Below are 19,038 nucleotides of genomic sequence, written 5' to 3' on the forward strand. Positions count from 1 at the left end.
TAAATCATGGGCCCAAGGATGAGCCTTAGTTATGGTTTCACGGTCTAGGTTGAATTGGTTTAAATTAGTAGCCTGCAGGTTCCAAAATTATGCACATTCCAGAGAAACACATAATATTGAAAATATTTAACATTTCTTAAATGAAGAATTCTTCTTGACATAATAATATATGTTATCCAAAATAGATCAATTATAAACAATATTGTGGTAATAAATATTATTACTTGAGACATCTTGAGATAAAAGCTTTTCTGCAGTTTGTATCCTTTGAACAGTTTCTACTATACAGTATGAACTTGGTTTTATATATTTTTAAGAGAGTGTATATCTAAGTGTGTTAAACTGTTAAAGATTTCCAGTTTTATCCTCCAGAGTGAAGTATTTCTGCCCTATAATCTTGCAGACAATTAATTCACTGGAAAAATTAATTTCCTTTTATAAGGAAGCTAATTAGCTCTTTGCTATCGATGTGACTGAATTTAACACTTTTAAAATAAGTGTCGGTGCTCATAATGGCCCATGTTTTTACTGTGGGCACCAGTGGGACTGTGGAGGAGAGATCAGTTTAATCACTGGAGAGATGTACCTGTTTTACTGGTAGTGTTTTATCATAGCATTTATGAGTTTTCTTGTCTAGGAAATGAAAATGAAACACCCACCTGGTGGTATTGTTGTGAAGAGTAAGTGAGAATCTATGTAACATACCCTCATCTAGAGCCTGCTCCCTGAAAGACAGTGAGGAAGTGATCATTGCTCCCCTCCTGGAGCCAAGCAGTCCAGTGATTAAAAATGATGCTTTATATATTTTTAAAAAAAAGATGCTTTACTTTCTTCTTGTTAATCATCTTTAACATGAATTTTTATTACTTTTTAAGCTGGTGGTTGTTGCTTTTGATGATGGTGAGCCTGTGATGTCCAGCAGCGCCACAGTGAAAATTCTTGTCTTACATCCTGGAGAAATCCCACGCTTCACGCAAGAGGAATATAGGTACTGGTTCCTATCGGTTTTTGTAATATGTAACAGTTTTTTGTGTTATTCTGTTTTGGCCTCTCAAAACTGAGGCGATTTGAATTGATCAATGAAGCCTTCCAATTCTCATTTAAGTTTTTCTAAATTAGCATAATATTACATTTATCTTTAAAGTTAATATAGTCAAAATGATAATTTAGTCTAAAAATACCAGTTTTAGTAATGCTTTCATGAATAATGGAGCTTTTAAAAGTAACTAATGTATTGGGGCACCTGGGTGGCTCAGTCTGTTAAGCGTCTCTCGGCTCAGGTCATGATCTCTGGGTGGTGAGATCGAACCCCTCATGAGGCTCTGCACTTTGTGCAGAATCTGCTTGTCCCTCTCCCTCCACCTGCTGGCTCTCTCTCTGTCTCTCTCTCTGTCTCTAAAATAAATAAATAAATAAAATCTTTAAAAATAATGTAACGTTTGAAAAATAAAACATTATATTTTGGGGCTTAAACTGCAACTAATTAATAATCTCAGTAGCAAGAAGTAGTAGACATTTAGTTTCTTGTTATTGCCATATCCATAATTTGACACGAATCTGAAATATTTCTCAAATAATCAGTGAAAGAGAAAGAGAGAATGTATGTGTGTGTGTTTATATGTATGATATATATTATGTATTATAGCTATCAAACTAGTATATATACTGTCTTAAGTCTGGGTGCCGTCACAAAATCCCACAGACCAGGTGGCTCAAACGCAAATTTATTTTATCACAGTTCCAGAGGCTGGAAGGCTGGGGTCAGGGCACAACCATGGTCAGGTTCTGGTGAGAGCCCTCTTCTTGGCTTGCGGATGTCTGCATCCTCGTTGAGTCCGCACATAGAGGAGAGTGAGACAAAGCAAGCACCCTGGTGTCTCTTCTTGTAAGGGCACCAATCCCAAGATTAGGGCCCCACCCTCATGACCTCATCTAAATCTAATTACTTCTCAAAGGCCTCATCTTCAAATACCATGCCATTGAGGGTTAAGGGCTTCAACATATTGATTTTAGGGGGACACAGTTCAGTCCACAGCACGTGTGCAGATAGGTAGATAGGTAGATAGATAGATAGATAGATAGATAGATAGATAGATAGATAGATATTCTTAGGAAGTGAAAAATTTATTTTAAAAATAATAAAATTAAATGTACTGTATTTTATGATTGCTTCATGATCACATATGAGTGAAAGATTTATAATGCTTTTCTGAAAATATAGAACTTTCTTTCATGATATTATTTTCTTTAAGTGAAAACATGAATGTACTTGTATTAGAATATTAGAACCCATAAGAGAAGTTTCCCCACAAATATTTGAAGGAGACTCACTACATACTACTTATTTACTATTTCCTTCTTCTGGACATAGCATTAAATGGCATCCAGTCCTGGAGCTCCAGAGGCTCACAACTATGCGTGGACACTAAACATTATATGAACAATACAATACAGTCTGAAGACACAATGGTAGGAGCTCAGTGCTAAGCAAGTGTGTTGGAGAAACACCTCACCATGTTTAAACATGAAGAGCATAAAAGCCGTTCTGGAAAAGAAAATACAGCTTAGCCACGCCACCAAAATATGGAAAGATGTTAAATGCCTCAAATTAGCATATTTAGACGTATAAAAAAACAATATGGGAGGATGTATTGATTTCTAGGATATTTTAGTAATTTAGTCTATGTAGAGACAAATTAGATATTACATAATGATGCTCTTTGAGGCTCAAGAAAAATGAAGATTTCATATGACACTTGGTCGTATTCTAAAATTTAGATTTATATTGCTTTGATAATTTTTTTTTTTGCTTTGATAATTTCTAAGAACTAACTAAGAATTGTTAAGTTTTAGAGCAAGGGCTGATACTGAGAGAGGAGACAGATAAAGTGTCTGGGAATATTTACCACACTGAACCAAGTAGTGTTTTCCTTTTATAAAACGCTACCTTGGGTGCCTGGGTAACTCAGTCGGTTAAGCGTCCCACTGTTGGTTTCAGCTCAGGTCATGATCTCAGGGTTGTGGGATCGAGCCCTGCGTTGGGCTCCATGCTCCGTGGGGAGTCTGCTTGAGATTTTCTCCCTCTGCCCCTCCCCCTGCTCATGCATTCTGCTCTCTCTCTCTCAAATAAATAAATAAAACCTTTAAAGAAAAGCTCCCTTTACAATATTCAAGTAATGAATTAATGTAATTTTATCAGAAAATTCTACATAACACATATGTAAACCACTGAGATGTAAACTCTATTTAAAACAGTAAGAATTCTGGGTGCCTGGGTGGCTCAGGAGGTTAAGCATTTGCCTTCAGCTCAGGTCCTGGGATCGAGCCCCACATGAGGCTCCCTCCTTAGTGGGGAGCCTGCTTCTCCCTTTCCTCCCCACTTGTGCTCTCTCACTATCTCTGTCTCTCTCTCTCTCTCAAATAAATAAATAAAATCTTTAAAAAATAAATAAAATAAAATAAAACAGTAAGAATTCCTGGTCAGTCTGTTTGAAAGACGCTTTTCTTCCTTCTCTCCATTGTTACCAATACCTTCCTTTTATCTTGGCATGGTAATCTGTGAACTCCAGTTCTTTGCTATGGGACATGCAGGTTTTTGCTTCTAGAGACCTTCCCTGGACGTGTTCATGGTGGCTTCTCAAGAACCAAAATGGATATAAACTCACTGTGTTGCTCACCAACTTATTTGGATTTGATGCTCACAAAAAATGCACCTACTATTTGGGGTGGGTCCAAAAATCCCTCGGACCTTCAGCCGAACAGAATTCCCATGTGTGTTCTTCCAGAGTTTTCATCCCATGCAATCCTTCCTTGGAGGCCCCAAAGACAGAGAGTGGTGGTGCCTAACACTGTCCTTGTGAAAAAACTGAGTAAATGGAGTCCCCTTTCTCCTGGCTTTCATCCACAGCTCATTTCCTACTAATAGCGGTATGCCTCCAGACTTCCGTAGCACATTGCTTGTTAACTCTTCTGGCTACAATATTGTGGCATTCAGGCCAAGGTCATAGATCTCATCAGGGCATTGCTCATTTAGGTTTCTTTTTAAAATTGCCTTTGTTTATGCCACTTTTAAAAATAAAAATGGTTTGTTCAATGAATTATCTACCATGTGTTACCTTCTCTGCATAGAACTACGAACTACAAATAGATTCTATTAATAAAGCTGTTAACTGAAAGAAGAAAAACACTGCCAATTACTTGGTGCTAATATTAAGAGGAGTCACATGAGCACATGTGGAAGAATTTTTGACCTTCCAGAAGAACATGTCTAACATTTGCAAATAATGCCCTTGATTTCCTGGTCCATTTGTTACTCTGACACATAAAAACAATTTGGTAATCTTGTTGCATCCTACAGTTTATGAAGAAAGTCCTCAGAATTGATTTAATTGGCATAATAGATTCAGTAGGACTTGGGCACTGAACGGGATTGTTTTCTTTTTTATCAGATACTTAGAAAACTTGAATAATAAAAAAGTCGTATCAAACATTGGCAGAAGACGCTATATTTTGAATAAGTCCTAATAATTGATTTTAAATATTTAAGGAAGCTTACATTTGACCTAAAGTATGGAATGAACTATTTTAAAAAAAGATAAAAGACCTAAGGCTGACCTTCATCAATTACCTCTCAATTCTCTTGAAGATTTTTGACATATATACCAGAGTCTGGATACCTCCTGCTCCTTTCTTCGTCCTTCTGAACACATAGCTAGACTCCATTCCCCAGCCCCGCTTGCTAGATGGAGCCATGGGACTGAGTTCTGGCCAATAAAATGTGGAACAGAATGGTCTGCACTGTTTCCTGGCCTGATTTAACCTTTCCCTGTATGGACGCATGAAATGGAAAACACACCCAGAGACCCTTGGGAGCCATATGTTGACAATTGTAGGAATATGAGAGGAGCCCAGGCCTCTGAATCACAGATTGGAAGAGTGCTACCTAACTAGGAATGTCCTAAATATATTTATTTTTTTTTCAATATCATTAACTGCTTCGACTGGATGCACATAACTCCCAAAGATGCTACATATGTTATTAGACCTCAATTCCCTTGTGTTGGAGTCAAAGGGTGGCAGAATATGCCACTTGGGCATAAAGAATATTTTGAGCTGACAGTGCTTAAAAAAACAGCAGCTGTAAAAAAGATTTTCTGATCTCCCCTTTTACTCCCCAAAACAGGACCTATAAACTCTCATGTGAACGATACCTTCTCTGTACCAGGAGGAAAAACACATTCTTTAATGGGAGTCAAAGCCAGGAGAAGCGATACAGACAGGCCTTGTTAAAACAATTCACAGCTCCCTTCAACCTCCTTCTATAGTTTACTTTTCCGTAATTGCCTGTCTCTGTTCATCCTAATACAAAAGTATGTGGGTTTTGCCATTTCTCTGACTCTTCATTTCCTCACGAGGGCTCTCCTGTCACATACAATTTATATAAATGTGTATGTTTTCTCCTACTCATCTGACTTGTGGCAGTTTCATACTTAGACCCAGCCTAAAAACCCTGAAAGGGTAGAGGTGAAATTTTACTTCCATTACAAAGTTGCTCCTGGTGGAAAAACTTTCTCATGTGCCAGTTTGGGGGGGACACCAAATGATAAGCAAGATTCCTGTCCCTGTTGGGGGTGGGGAAAGGATGCTCGTGGGTTGCAGATGGAAAGTAGGGATCCAAGAGAAGTGGTTTTGCAAGCTGGGGTAAATGTTATTTATACATCTTGAGAATGCCTTCATTCCAATAGTGACTCTTGAATTCCTTAGGAAAAACTAGTTTTCAACAAATGACGAGGTGTGAAGAAAGGCTCTAAAGATAAAATATTCATACATTGTAGAATATTGAACTGGATTCTTAAACTGACTGCCTCTCCTAACCCAATTATCTTGCTTTTGGAATAGTGAATCCAAATCTTGGATAATAAGATTAGTTAGGGTAGGCTAGGCTGGTGTAGAAAGAAACCCTTATATTTCAATAGTTTTGAGAAAAAGAACCCATGTGTTTTGGCTCACATGAGAGTGTAAAATGAGTGTTTCATGTGGTGGTAACTCTTCATGCAACTCTTCCATGCTGTCATCAGGGACCCAGGGCAACTTAAGGTCTTGCATCCTAAACATTGTGTTTCAGAATAATCCCAGTGATTGCCATTTTAGTCCTGGAAAGGGGAAAAGGGCAGAAGTCCACACCCAGAGATTTCCTGAAGCAAGTGAGGTAGGGCTTGCAAATTTCACCTCAGCTCAGGTTCTTTCCCAAAACTCCAGGCAAACGTCTACAGCCAGCTCTGAAAGGGTGGATGAATGCTTCCCTTGCTAGGCAGTGTATCTCAGTTCCACCTCTCCTATTGGGGAAAAAGGGAAAATAGTGTTGGTAGATAATTAGCACATTAAACATGCAGTTTCAGACAAGTTACAGATTCTCATTACAGCATCTTAAGATGACTTGGTTTATGTTAAGAACATACAAGATTGGGTACATGAACCTATGAAGGAATAGTACAGAAACATTTTTATTCTTAAATATGTATTGGTGAAATAGAATGCCTTCTTAAAATAGCAAGAGAATGCATACCTTTTTTTGTTTGAATTCAAAGAAAATCTCCGATGGATGTTTTGAATGTTTTATTTCTAGTGATTTCAGCATATCAAATGTTAATATTACATATTCCAAACGAAACCTTTCTGGACTTCAAGCTAACGTTTGGTTATCTGATTATAATTCATTACTCTCTCCATGTTCCAGAGGAGTTTAATTGTCTTGATCACAAGGAAAAGGAAAGGGAGGAAAAAAAGGAAAAGGAAAGGAAGGAGAGTGTGAGAGTAGACAAGCTTATGTAAACTCACTTTGTGGAGACCATCCAAGAGATCTGAGAGGAGGCATTTACTATTTGGTGAAACATTTTCCAGTGTACCAGTTCTATATAGAGAAACAAAATCCATTCTTCTCTCCACAGAATTAAAAACGTTTAAATTTCGAGCTACTGGTAATTGCCTGGTTGCCGGAGTGCAAAAATAGACCTATCATTACCTTTTCTAAAATTATAAAAGTACAAGTAGGAACCAACAAATAATAAACATCAGAGTAAATCCTTTAATATTTACTAAAGGAAAAGCCTCCTTGACTGCCAGCTAAGTTTGTGATGACAGATAATTAGCAGGGTAGCTAACCAATGTGAAAGTAGCAGTTTAACAAAAAGCCAAACCCTCCTTTCACATATTGTTATGTCTCTCTTTCTTATTCCTATCTAAAAACTTCTTCACTCTCTGCTAATGGTTCTTTGAAAAAGAAATAATGAGGTTTGTAAAGTTATTCAAAGATTTTACAAAGACCACCCTATATTACGGGAAATAATTTAGCCTGTCAAGACTAGAGGAGAAATTTCTCACATTATTTTCTTATTTATAATTTTCAACATTGGAATACATTCTATGTGTTGAAAGAAGATTTGATTTTGTTTTTCCTCAAATCCTGTGAACTGAAGTTGTCCCCTGATGGGCCGACTTCAAGTAATTATTAAGTAAGGGAGGAATCTCATAATGAGAAAGCTATTTACCCCATACAGATATATGTGTACTTTTATAATGCCCAGATTTACAGTAATTCTTAAGATGAGTGTATGCCTATTTCTCTTTGGTCCCTTTGGTGGTTGTAATACTTGAAACACTTATTTCATTCATTTCATGACCTCTTCAGTCTCTCCTTGAGTCATTTAATTAGGTTAAATGGAGAATCAAGATATCAATTTGCTTCATCTCTTTGTCATTGGATGAACACTTATATTTTCCAGAAAACACTGAGTTCTTCTCAAAATTTAGGGAAGTGTATAACTCTTCAGACTGTGTAATATTCATTCCTACAATTATAAACAAACATATTATTTAGAAGCATACACACAACCCAACGTTTCACAATTTTAACAAATTTCCATTTTCATGCATCATTCCAGTTTTATGTGGGTCTTCCAGTTTATCTTTTTGACAGACAAAGAAATGTCAGAAATTTTGATCTCTTAGAGTTTGCATACCTCAAATCATCATTCTCTATTCTTTTTTTCTCCCTTTCCTTGAAACAAATTTCTTAAAGAGTCAATAGCATCTCTTAATCCTTGGTTGTTAAAACACCTCTCCCTTCTCAAAAGTCTCTTCAGCTGGATTCTTTTTTTCCTTTCTTTTTTTAGTGAATTAAATCCAACTACTAGCCCCTTCCTCACATAATCATTGGTTTGAGCTATTACTATTCAGGTGATTAAGTATCTCTGTATCCAAATGCGATCTCATAATTTAAACCACTTCCCACAGTCTGATTCTCACTGGAAGCAGAAAAAAAAAATAGGTTAATCTTAATGAAAATCCTGTTTTCAAAGGCATATCATGTAATGAACAAAACAGACCATAGGAAATCACCTAGTCAGCCTAATAGTTTAATACTTACTTTTTCTAATATCCTCGCCGCAAAGTTGACTAGTCTCTTTTTCAGTGGCAAGGAACTCATGCCTTCAATCTTTAGATAGTTATGGACATTGGGAACTCATTTCCTATGCTGAGATTATTATTTTAATTAATTCTAACTCATTTTAAGTTATATTCTATGCATTTCTCTCTGAGCCTTCATCAATTTTAGCATTTCCTTCCTCTTTCAGGTAGTATAACTGTGTTGGGGAAGAAATTTAATTTTCCCTCTGCCCTTCTGAGTTCTTAGGTGAGACCCCTGTAATAAAAAACAGAGTAACAAAAGAACAAAAAAGAGAAGTTTATTAACATGTATACTTCATGTATACATGGGAGATACCCAGGAAAAATGAGTAATGCCAAGTGGTGGCTTCAGAATTCAGGATTAAACAACATCTTAACAGGGGAAGGGGAGCAGTGATGTAGGCCTCTCAGGGAAGAGTAACTGATTTTTAGGTAAGATGAGTGGGTTCTTAGATGAATAGACGGCAGGTATGATTGTGGTAAGGTTTGTCTGGGTGTGGTGTCTTCTTCAGGTGTCCTTTCCTGTGGTCATTCAGTTTCCCTGATCAGTGAAACTACTGGGGAGGGAATCTCTGACAACTGAGTTTCTTTTGAAGAGTCTGTCTTTAGGCAGGTAAGGGGAGCTCAGAGAAAGCATGTCTCTACATTTGCTATTTTTTGAGTGCCTATGGCTCAAAATAATCAATAATGCCAAATTGGCATATTTTAGAGTGACATGTCCTCAACTCCTACAGTCCTATTTTGGGGTAGCATATTCTGCTGCTCTTTGATTGAAACTGAGCTAAACTCCTTACTTAAGACAGGTGACAAATAATGCTCTTCGGTCAATTATTAGCAGGTATCTTGACAAGGATTGTTCTTATTGGGAAAAAGAATTCTGTGAACTTGGCTGTGTCTGCTATTAATGTGGAAAAAAAGAGTGATATTAACCATGTGGTTGCTAACCTGAAAGATATGTTAATTCCAGTTTCTCATACTAGTTTAGTATATCTTACAACATATAACAAACTCTTCTGCCTTGTTAAAATATTTAAATAATGTCTAATTATAACCCTCAAGATTTTTTTTGTCTCTACATAAATTAATGTATATTAAATCTATTCAATTCATCCATCTTTATTTTAATATGTCAATATATTATACCTATTTCTTTATATATTAAAATTCTATATGAACATCTTTTAAATATATTTTCCCCAGACCTGTTTTTCTACATGTTCACAGATATCTTAAATTTAATTCATATCTTTTGAAATCCTAATACTCCTTTTTTAAATTTAGCCCCCTTGTCCTAGGTTTGTTTTGGTCCTTCCTCTAGCAATTAGACATCAAAATGAGATGTAACAAGTTCTTTAGGGAAAATACTTGTGTGGGTGAAATGAGGAGAAAGCAGAATAAGGCTAGGGGACCTTCAAACCACATTCATTCTGACCTCAAGAAAAGAAGAGGGAGGGAGGTTTGTGTAGAACATCCGAGGCTACTGGGTCATTGAAGTGACTGCTGTGTCATTTAAGTAAGTTCCGCATGATGATCAGGGAGCCCTCAAACCATAGACAGACATTGGAGAAATTCATTGTCTCCCAGGAAGGGACCCACTGTAACATCTCTGCTTTTCTCAGTGATGATCTGCAAGCAGCCCCTAGGAAGTATGACCTGCATATAAACAGCAGTAGACTTCAGAGCACAAGAGAACCTTGGTCAAAGTGCTTCCTATACTTGGAGATTATTAGGGCACACTCTCATTGCCACCACATGGCCAGATCTGATAAGAGGTTTTCAGTCAGCTATCTACTTGAATCATCTGGAAAATAGCCATAGTGTCATAATCAGAAAATATATTTTATATATATTTCATTTACTCCAGACAGAAATATCAAAATCCTAATAGTAGTTCAAATGCATATTACTTAAGAATAGATTGACTCCTGGGCGCCTGGGTGGCTCAGTTGGTTAAGTGACTGCCTTCGGCTCAAGTCATGATCCTGGAGTCCCGGGATCGAGTCCCGCATCGGGCTCCCTGCTCAGCAGGGAGTCTGCTTCTCCCTCTGACACTCCCCCCTCTCATGCTCTCTCTATCTCATTCTCTCTCTCAAATAAATAAATAAAATCTTTAAAAAAAAAATAGATTGACTCCTATAGGTCAAGTGAGTTAGCATTAGAAGAGTATTTGACCTTCATCCCAGGATGATGGACTAAACACACAGGGACTCACTTGTCCTCGGTTCTAGAGGTAAATATCATGGAAAGGTCAGCATGTCTGGAATAGATCATGGAGTCTAAATGTGAATATTGATTTTGAGTGGGAAATGCAACACCTCACACAATTTATCAAAAAGTTTACCAAAGACAATTATTTACAAATTTTCCAAACAAATATGCTACCAATATAAACATACCTTTGGTATTTATTTAAAATGGAAGTGTATCAGCATTGATTATTAAACTTTGCATGATGTAATGCCACATTTATATTCATTTTTAAGGATTCATGTATTTTAAAATGTAATTTCCATAAAAACCAGAAATTTAAAATGTATATTTATATGTATACCAAATAAAAGGGGCAAATGTTCCTAGGGTATTTTTATGAACCTCGAACAAGTTGATATTTGCTAACTCTTAGAAAAATATTGAGTCCTATTTAATTTCCAGTATTATTCAAATTTAATATATTAAATTCAAAATAAGAATATTATACATATAAATATCTTGAAATCTTTTAAAAATTCAAATACCTTGAATAAAGAAAATAATCTTTTCGGTTTCCCTGTTAAAGTAAAAAATTGATACTTTGCTGATAAATTTGAATTAATCTTCTAACAAATGACAGTGCAAAAATTTAAATACAACTTATATTTAAAATAAGTTTCTCAGGAGGCTTTATATTGAAGAATAAAAAGAGTAGATTTTATAAAGAACTAAAAAGGATTAACAGTCCACCTCCTGATATGCAAAAACAGAGAAAAAGCATAATTTAAAATCTAGAAGTCCATTTTCATATACTATGAAAAATGAAAACAATGTTATCAAAATGGCCAAGGAAATGGTGAGGGAGCAGTTCTAGTTAGCATTGCATTATTCAAAAGAATTAAAATTACCTTATATTGAGGAACATTGCCATTATTCTTATATAAACCACACAAGTTTAGACTTGGGATTTTGAGAAAAGATTTTTTTAATCAATAAATACCATAGTTTAGGGAGAACTATTCGTCTTCGTTTCAAAAAATGAAAAAGAGAAATGCTATTAATATAAAATAAATCCATAAGCGGAGAGCCTTACTTGTTTGCTAAAGTTGTTTACTATTTTAATTTAGATTTATTGTCCAATATGAGAGTTGACTTTACCTGAAGATAACATTTCCTGTCTTTTTATGGTGCTACTAAAATCTTGCCTCAAAGGTAATAGATTATGTGTCTTTAACTATTGACTCTCGCAATCCTTCATCCAGCTTTCCCAGGCTTCCTCAGCATCCACATGGAGTACAATTCTCCTTCACATCTTCGAGGTTATGGTAGAGTCTGACATTTGCTTGCAGAGTGAAGCCAGTCACCAACAACAAAGGGCTCAAGTTTGAGCAGTTTAGAATTTGAAACAAGTTTTCCCAAAGAGTGTGATTACTGATTCCATTCTTCTTTCATTGCATTATATCTATAGAAAGTGTTTAGTTCAACATGTAATAGGACACATTATTTTTATTTTATTAATAGTTAATGCAAACTTTTCTGAGGCAAAACGACACAATAGTTACCAAGGTTTGGATCCTGGCTGTTGGATATCAGACATTGGTTGAACTTGGACAAGTTACTGAAGCTCCCTGAGACCAGCTTTCCTAGAGATAAAATACTTACTTTATATGTGAGGGAAAGAGCTTTGTGAAGAACCTAGTGCAGAGCACCTGCTTAATAAATGTCGTGATATTATTATTTAGTAGTCTTATCCCAGGTGGTGGCCATGCAAGATTTTAAGACTTATGCCTTGTTCTCAAGGAGTTTATAAACAATGACAAAAGAGGCCACACTAATTGCCTGTCTTGTGGCTGCCCCCAGGTGATGAGGTACAAAACCCTCTCTTCTGAGTGAAAGGACGACACACAATTACCATATTATCAAAACAAGAGAAATGGAAAGGAGAAATTGCCAAAAAGCAAATTTTGGTATGAGGAAGGAAAAGATGTTAAGCCATCCAAAATGTCACAAGCCCATTTCTCTACCATCATTGGTTAATAGACCATCACCAGTTTCTTGATTAAAAAAAAAAAAATCCTGGGGAAATATCACTCTAGTTGCAGCATTGAGAATGATTTCTATTCAGTTTGAATGTTAGTTTAAACAATAATGCCTCAGATATATATGTGATGGTTAAAGCGACATGGTTCTCATGACTGGATATGGCTTTGTTATTCTTGATCTCATCACTGACCCATCTTCATAAACAAAATAACTCCCTCTACTATTGTTGTGTAGAGATACAATCCCACACGCTGATGTTCCCTATGTCCAGTATGAACCAACACCAAAGTTGTTGGTGAAGCCTGTTTCTATCTCACTGATGCTATAGTTCACTTGTTTCTTTGAGAAAGTTTCCAGAATGTTCTATGAACTGTGATTTCAGTTGAGGGCAGGATGAGATAGATAAAGCAGAAAAATTAAAGTTACTTTTCCTTGAGTTTACTAATCCATCCAGCGTCTTTGTCCATTAATATATTCAACAAACCTTTTTTTTTAATTTTGTTTTAAATTTAAGCACAAATATGGTCTCTCTATAATTTATGATCTATTAGAGAAAACAAACATCGAAAATATGAACAGATGAGATAAAATGACTGCTATATTCAATGGTATTTGTTCTTCTTTTCATCCTGTCAATGAATATATATTGAGCAGATACAGTGCACTAGGAATAATAATGCTGGACAAAATGTACATGGTCTCTGCCCTCAGAGAACTCATAATCTACTTGGTAGGCAGAAATTAATCAAATGATCATTGTTATTGAGCAAGAAAACAGTACAAACAAAAAAGAGCTTTACACTGAGTCAAATTGCTTATCATGTGTTTATAGAATGTTCTAAAATCAAAGTCTTAGCATAGAGCATAAGAATCTCTGGGTGAGACTGGTCGCTGGTGAGTCAGATTGTGAAGGCTCCTATGAGCCCCATTACCAACTTTGTTCATTATCACAGAGGAATCTGACGATGGTTTTAAACAAGAGATATAAGCAGAGGCGTTTTATGGAAGATCACTCTGCTTCCACATTCAACATGGAAAATAGATTTTTACACAATTTAAATGTTGATTTGCAATCATGGCATTTTTATCACCAATTTATAATGGTGAAGTCATCCATCTCCAAACTGCTTTGGAGCTTAATAGCTGTACTATTTGCTTCATCCTCTTCTCATACTGTGTTATTTCTGGTAAACTTTTCACATGTGGTTCAATGCCATTAAACAACATATTTAAGACAAAATCACACAAATATACACACACTAAGAGAGGGACAGGGAAAGGTACACCAGCCGATTGCAGACAAGGGAAAGCAGGAATTACTATATTAATGCCAAAAATGTGTAATTCAAAGCAGAAAGAACTAAACCTGAGTATGTGTATACTTCATCTCATGAAATAGAATGTAGATTTCTTAACTATAACCACATAGTGTCTAATGTTAGTGAAGATCATGTGATTTATTGCCCAAAACAGGGCACTAAATGTGAATAAAGGGTACACCCTATAATATTTAAGCTAGGGCAATGGGCATGAATAGGGACTGTCACAAGTATGAATCATATGATCCTTGGTACCTATAAATGCAGTACTTTGCTCAAGGTAAGTGTCCTATAAACGCTTGGTGACTCCTGGATGGATATTTGTGACCAGAATTGTATTCAAGGTGGGATTTTTCCTATGTGCATCAATCGTCTATTGCTGCAGAACTCCCTACCCAAATTGAATAGCTTAAAACAACAACAGTTAACTAGTTCTCATGGTCCTGTGGGTTGCCCAGTAACCTAGGCTCAGTTATGCTACTGTCAAAGCTCAACATGAATGGGACAAATTTAAACAGGCAAGGAAGAATTTGTGCAAGACTATTGCAGTTGGGGAGTGAGGCCAGAACTCAGTCTGAACTCATCTCTGCTGAAGCAGAGTTATTAAGAGCTGGGGTGCCCAGGGACCAGCCACCTGTGTTTGCTGATGGGCCCCCACCTTTCCTATCTTCATGACTGAGATGGTTTCACAATTTGGAGAAATTGCCACCAAAGTCTCGATCCTAACCTCAGGGACAAAGGGCCTCTATTTTCCCTGATGATTGCATTCCAAAAGCAGGAGTCCCAGGTCCTTGAGGAAGATGGTCCTAGGTTGTAAAATTGGCAAGAGACTTTTAAAGAGATCTATATCTCAGAGAGGCAGAGATTTCATTTACAAGTGTGAGTTCTCCAAAGTAAAGTAAGAAAAGAGAGGTCAGGGACCTAGAGTCAGGAAGAAGCCTGTCTAAAGTGTAGTCAGGCTGAGGGGGATTTCGGGGCTGTCTTGGCCAATACACATCCGGCTGGTGGGTGGGGTGGTGGTTGAGATTCCCGTGGAGATGGTCTGGTCTGTCTCCTCTTGGAGTCTTCCACCCTTCTCGGGGCAAGGCCAGGTATCTCCACATGCAGCCTCAGGACAGAGTAGAAGCCTCAGCACATCTTGAGTTTGAGGCTCGAAGTCCCATAAAGTCACTCCTGTCCATCCCTAATATGCACACGCTCATACACACACACACACACACACAGGCAACATACACCATAATCTATCTTTCATCCACAATTATTTACATTGCTCCCACATGCAAGAACAAAGAAATAAGCAAACACTTATGCTGTTAAGATCTGCAAGTCTTGTCCCATGATGTCATCACGGTTGAAGCTCAGGATCACATCACTTAAACTAAATCCAAATGTGGACAGCTTCCCTCAGGTGTAGCTCTTCTTGATTCAAGGACCTGTGAACTGAAGGCATCTGCCTACCATGCCGTGACGGGATGGGGACAGGAGAGGAACTCTTCATCAGGCAGCTCTAGGTGGCAATGAACTCTTTCTGGAAATCTCCTGAGCCAGACCTGCCACCTCATGAGTTCCCAACTTTGTGTCTTCCACATGACTGCAGGTGGCAATGTTGCTGAGGGTTTTGCAACTGCACAACAAAGGCTGCTATCTGTCCAACCTTGAATAACTATTCTGTCATTGTCTTTGCGGCTCCTACTGACACTGTGCTCACCCCTCCTCAGGCGTCCGTTCACAGCCCCACCTCGTTTTCCTGCCAACGCCTGCCCATCAGACCCCCAGCACATGCCACATGGTTAGGTTTTTACTATGGCACCCCACTTCTAAGAATGAATTTCTCTATCTATTCTCTGTCCTCAAGTTTCCTGACTAAAGACAAAAGCAATTTCTATTTTCCGAAGATGCTGTGAGTTACCTGGATCAGGGTCCCCTGGGCATCATCCTGTAGCCATAGCGGCTGGGATGGCCTGGCCTTTCTCACCATGTTGCTTTCTCTGTCGTTTTCATACTTAAATCGGTGACACTGGGACTTGCCATGTGGCACGTCAGGGCAGTTCTCCTTCCACCTGTGTGATGGCTGAAGCCACAAGGCTCTGCCTTCAACGAAGCTACAACATCACATGACTTTCTCTTTCATTTCTGTGGGTCAAAGCAATGGTGGGAATAACCTAGAGACACAGGAAGGGAACATAAATCCACCTCTGGATGAGAGGAAAAGTACAGAAATGTGGTCTGTTTTTAATCTACTGACCATACCCAATAGTCTCTTAGCTTCTTCAGCAAAAAAGTGGAAGAACAGTTAGATTAGAAAAGTAAAATATCTTAGGAAAATATTTCATGGAAGGGCATATCACATTACAAATGATGACATTTACATCTCAATTTTACAAACGGCTTCAGGATTACATGATTATCATATATATAATATATATATTATACATATTTTTTATTTCTCAATGTGTCAAGTAGGTATTACTCAAGAAAGGGGAAATCAAGTTGCTGGGCAGGTATAGTAAGCATAGTGAATCTGTTTTGGGTAAATAGATATTTACAACCCTTCGCTAATGGATTCTAAATAATAAATTACCATATTTATGGAGAAATTTTGACACGAAGTCTTGTTTGTCAAAACAACCTCTCAGGCTTTTTAAACTTTGTTCCAAGTTTAATAACTGGGGATGGATAAAGGAACTAGGTAGGGGAGACCTAGATATAATTTTTTCCCAGGTTTACTGAGATGTGATTGACATATAACATTGGATTAGTTTGAAGTGCACAACATGATGATTTGATACATGTCTATATTATGAAATGATTACAGTAAGTTTAGTTAACATCCACCACCTCATATGGCTACAATATTTTTTCTAGTGATGAGAACTTTCAAGTGCTATTTTCTTAGCAACTTTCAAATAAGAGTGGAAGTTTATACCCTTTGACCACTTCACCCCTTTTACCCACTCTCAACCCACCCCCTTGATTCTGGCAAGCACCCATCTGTTCTCTGTATCTATGAGTTAGGATTTTTTTAAGTTTCCACATATAAGTGAGATCATACAGATTCGTGCCTCCCTATATGACTTATTTCACTTAGCATAATACCCTCTATGTCTCTCCATGTTGTTGCAAATGGCAGGATATCCTTTTTTATGACTGAATTATATATGTACAATATATATTATATAATATAATATATATAGTTTTTTCTTTATCCATTCATCCATCAGTGGGCACTTAGGCTGTTTCTACGTTTTGGCTATGGTAAACAGTGCTGCAGTGAATATGGGGGTACAAATAACTCTTCAATACAGTGATTTCTTGCCTTTTGTATATATATCCCAGATGTGGCATTGCTGGATCATACAGTAATTCTGTTTTTCATTTTTTGAGGAACCTCCGTACTGTTCTCCAGAGTGGCTGCACCAGTTTGCATTTCCACCAACAGTACATGAGGGTTCCCCTTTCTCCACATCCTCGACAACCCTTGTTATATCTCATTTTTTTTGATTCTAGCCATTCTGACAGCTGTGAGGTGATATCTTAGTGTGGTTTTGATTTGCATTTTCCTGATGATGAATGATGTTGAGCATCCTTTCATGTGTCTGTTGAACATCTGGATGTCTTCTTTGGAAAAAATGCCTATTCTGCCCAATAGTCCCTCCGCCCATTTTTTAATCAGATGGTTTTTTGTTTTGTTTTGTTTTAGATATTTTGGATATCAACCCCTTATTAGATATATGATTGGCAAATATTTCCTCCCATTCCATAGGTTGCCTTTTCATTTTGTTGATGGTATCTGTAATTTTTTTTAAAAAAGCAAATACAAAAATATTTAAACATTAATTAAATCTGAAATCAGATCTATATCTTAGAGTAAGTTCCTTATTTAAATGTGTTTAAAATATTTCATTATTGGGGCACCTGGGTGGCTCAGTCGGTTAAGTGTCTGCCTTTGGGGATCAGGTCATGATCCCAGGGTCCTGGGATCGAGCCCCACATCGGGCTCCCTGCTCAGCAGGGGAGTCTGCTTTTCCCTTTCCTTCTCCCTCTGCCCCTACTCATGTTCTCTCTCTCACTCACTTTCTGTCAAATAAATAAAATCTTTTTTTTAAATTCTATAGGTATAATTTTTTTTATTTTTAAAAAATTTTTATTATGTTCAATTAGCCAGCATATAGTATCTTTAAAAAAATAAAAAATAAAATATTTCATCATTTAAAATATTTAAAGAAAACCAGAAAACTTTTTTTTTTCCTTTTTATTGTTTCACTGTCTTTGGCTTAATATCCAAATGATTTTGCTGGGTGAAGAATTTTGCTTATAGTTATCCTGATCATAATAAAAAATAAATCTAGAAATAATATATATATTACAAATTCTTTAGCAAAAATTTAAATGAAAATAAAGTACCCCCACTTTGTAAATAGTGATGAATTTATGTAATATGGTATTGAATACTGACTATATACCCTCCTTCATAAATGGCATTAGTGTATTATTTGTCTAAGGTATGAATAACAATAAAAAAATGACTTCTTTCTTTCCTAAAAATTCTGGCAGATATTGAATGTGTATTTTTATTATTTTATGCCTATATTTTGTTATTTAGTCATATATTTGATGTATTTATTCAGCTGTTGAAGTAGAAAATTGAAATATCAAATGCTCTATATATGTATTATTTTCTCCTTTTTTGATGTTATTTGTATGATTATCCTAGTAGATGTCAAGATTCTATACGGTGATTTCTCACCTTTCTATGACTCTTTAATACTGCAGAGATTGAATCTAATCAATAGAAAATAACAAATAAAGGCATTAGAGGTCCTGTTTTAAATTTGCTGTCATACCTTTCAAAAGTTCCAGTGCACAAATTCATCTATGAAGGAAAAAGAGCCACCCCAATGTAGGTAAATGAGCCAAAACGTGAAACTGTTTTCTCAGAGATCATTACTAAGAGTAAGTGTGTGTGTGTGTGTGTGTGTTTTCTCAGAGATCATTACTAAGAGTATGTGTGTGTGTGTGT

General features: G+C 36.7%; 1 protein-coding gene across 17 annotated transcripts in view; it reads left to right on the plus strand.

Annotated features, from left to right (window-relative positions):
- The window catches only part of PCDH15 (protocadherin related 15), an 813,949-nt gene that overhangs the window by 645,111 nt on the left and 149,800 nt on the right, over positions 1–19,038 (plus strand). For all 17 annotated transcript variants that reach the window (XM_021696071.1, XM_021696072.1, XM_044916450.1 and 14 more), the window contains one exon: positions 876–988. In XM_021696071.1, the coding sequence (XP_021551746.1) occupies positions 876–988 (113 nt within the window). The remainder of the gene's footprint in view (positions 1–875; positions 989–19,038) is intronic.

This window comes from Neomonachus schauinslandi, chromosome 6, assembly GCF_002201575.2.
Source record: "Neomonachus schauinslandi chromosome 6, ASM220157v2, whole genome shotgun sequence".
Lineage (NCBI taxonomy): Eukaryota > Metazoa > Chordata > Mammalia > Carnivora > Phocidae > Neomonachus > Neomonachus schauinslandi.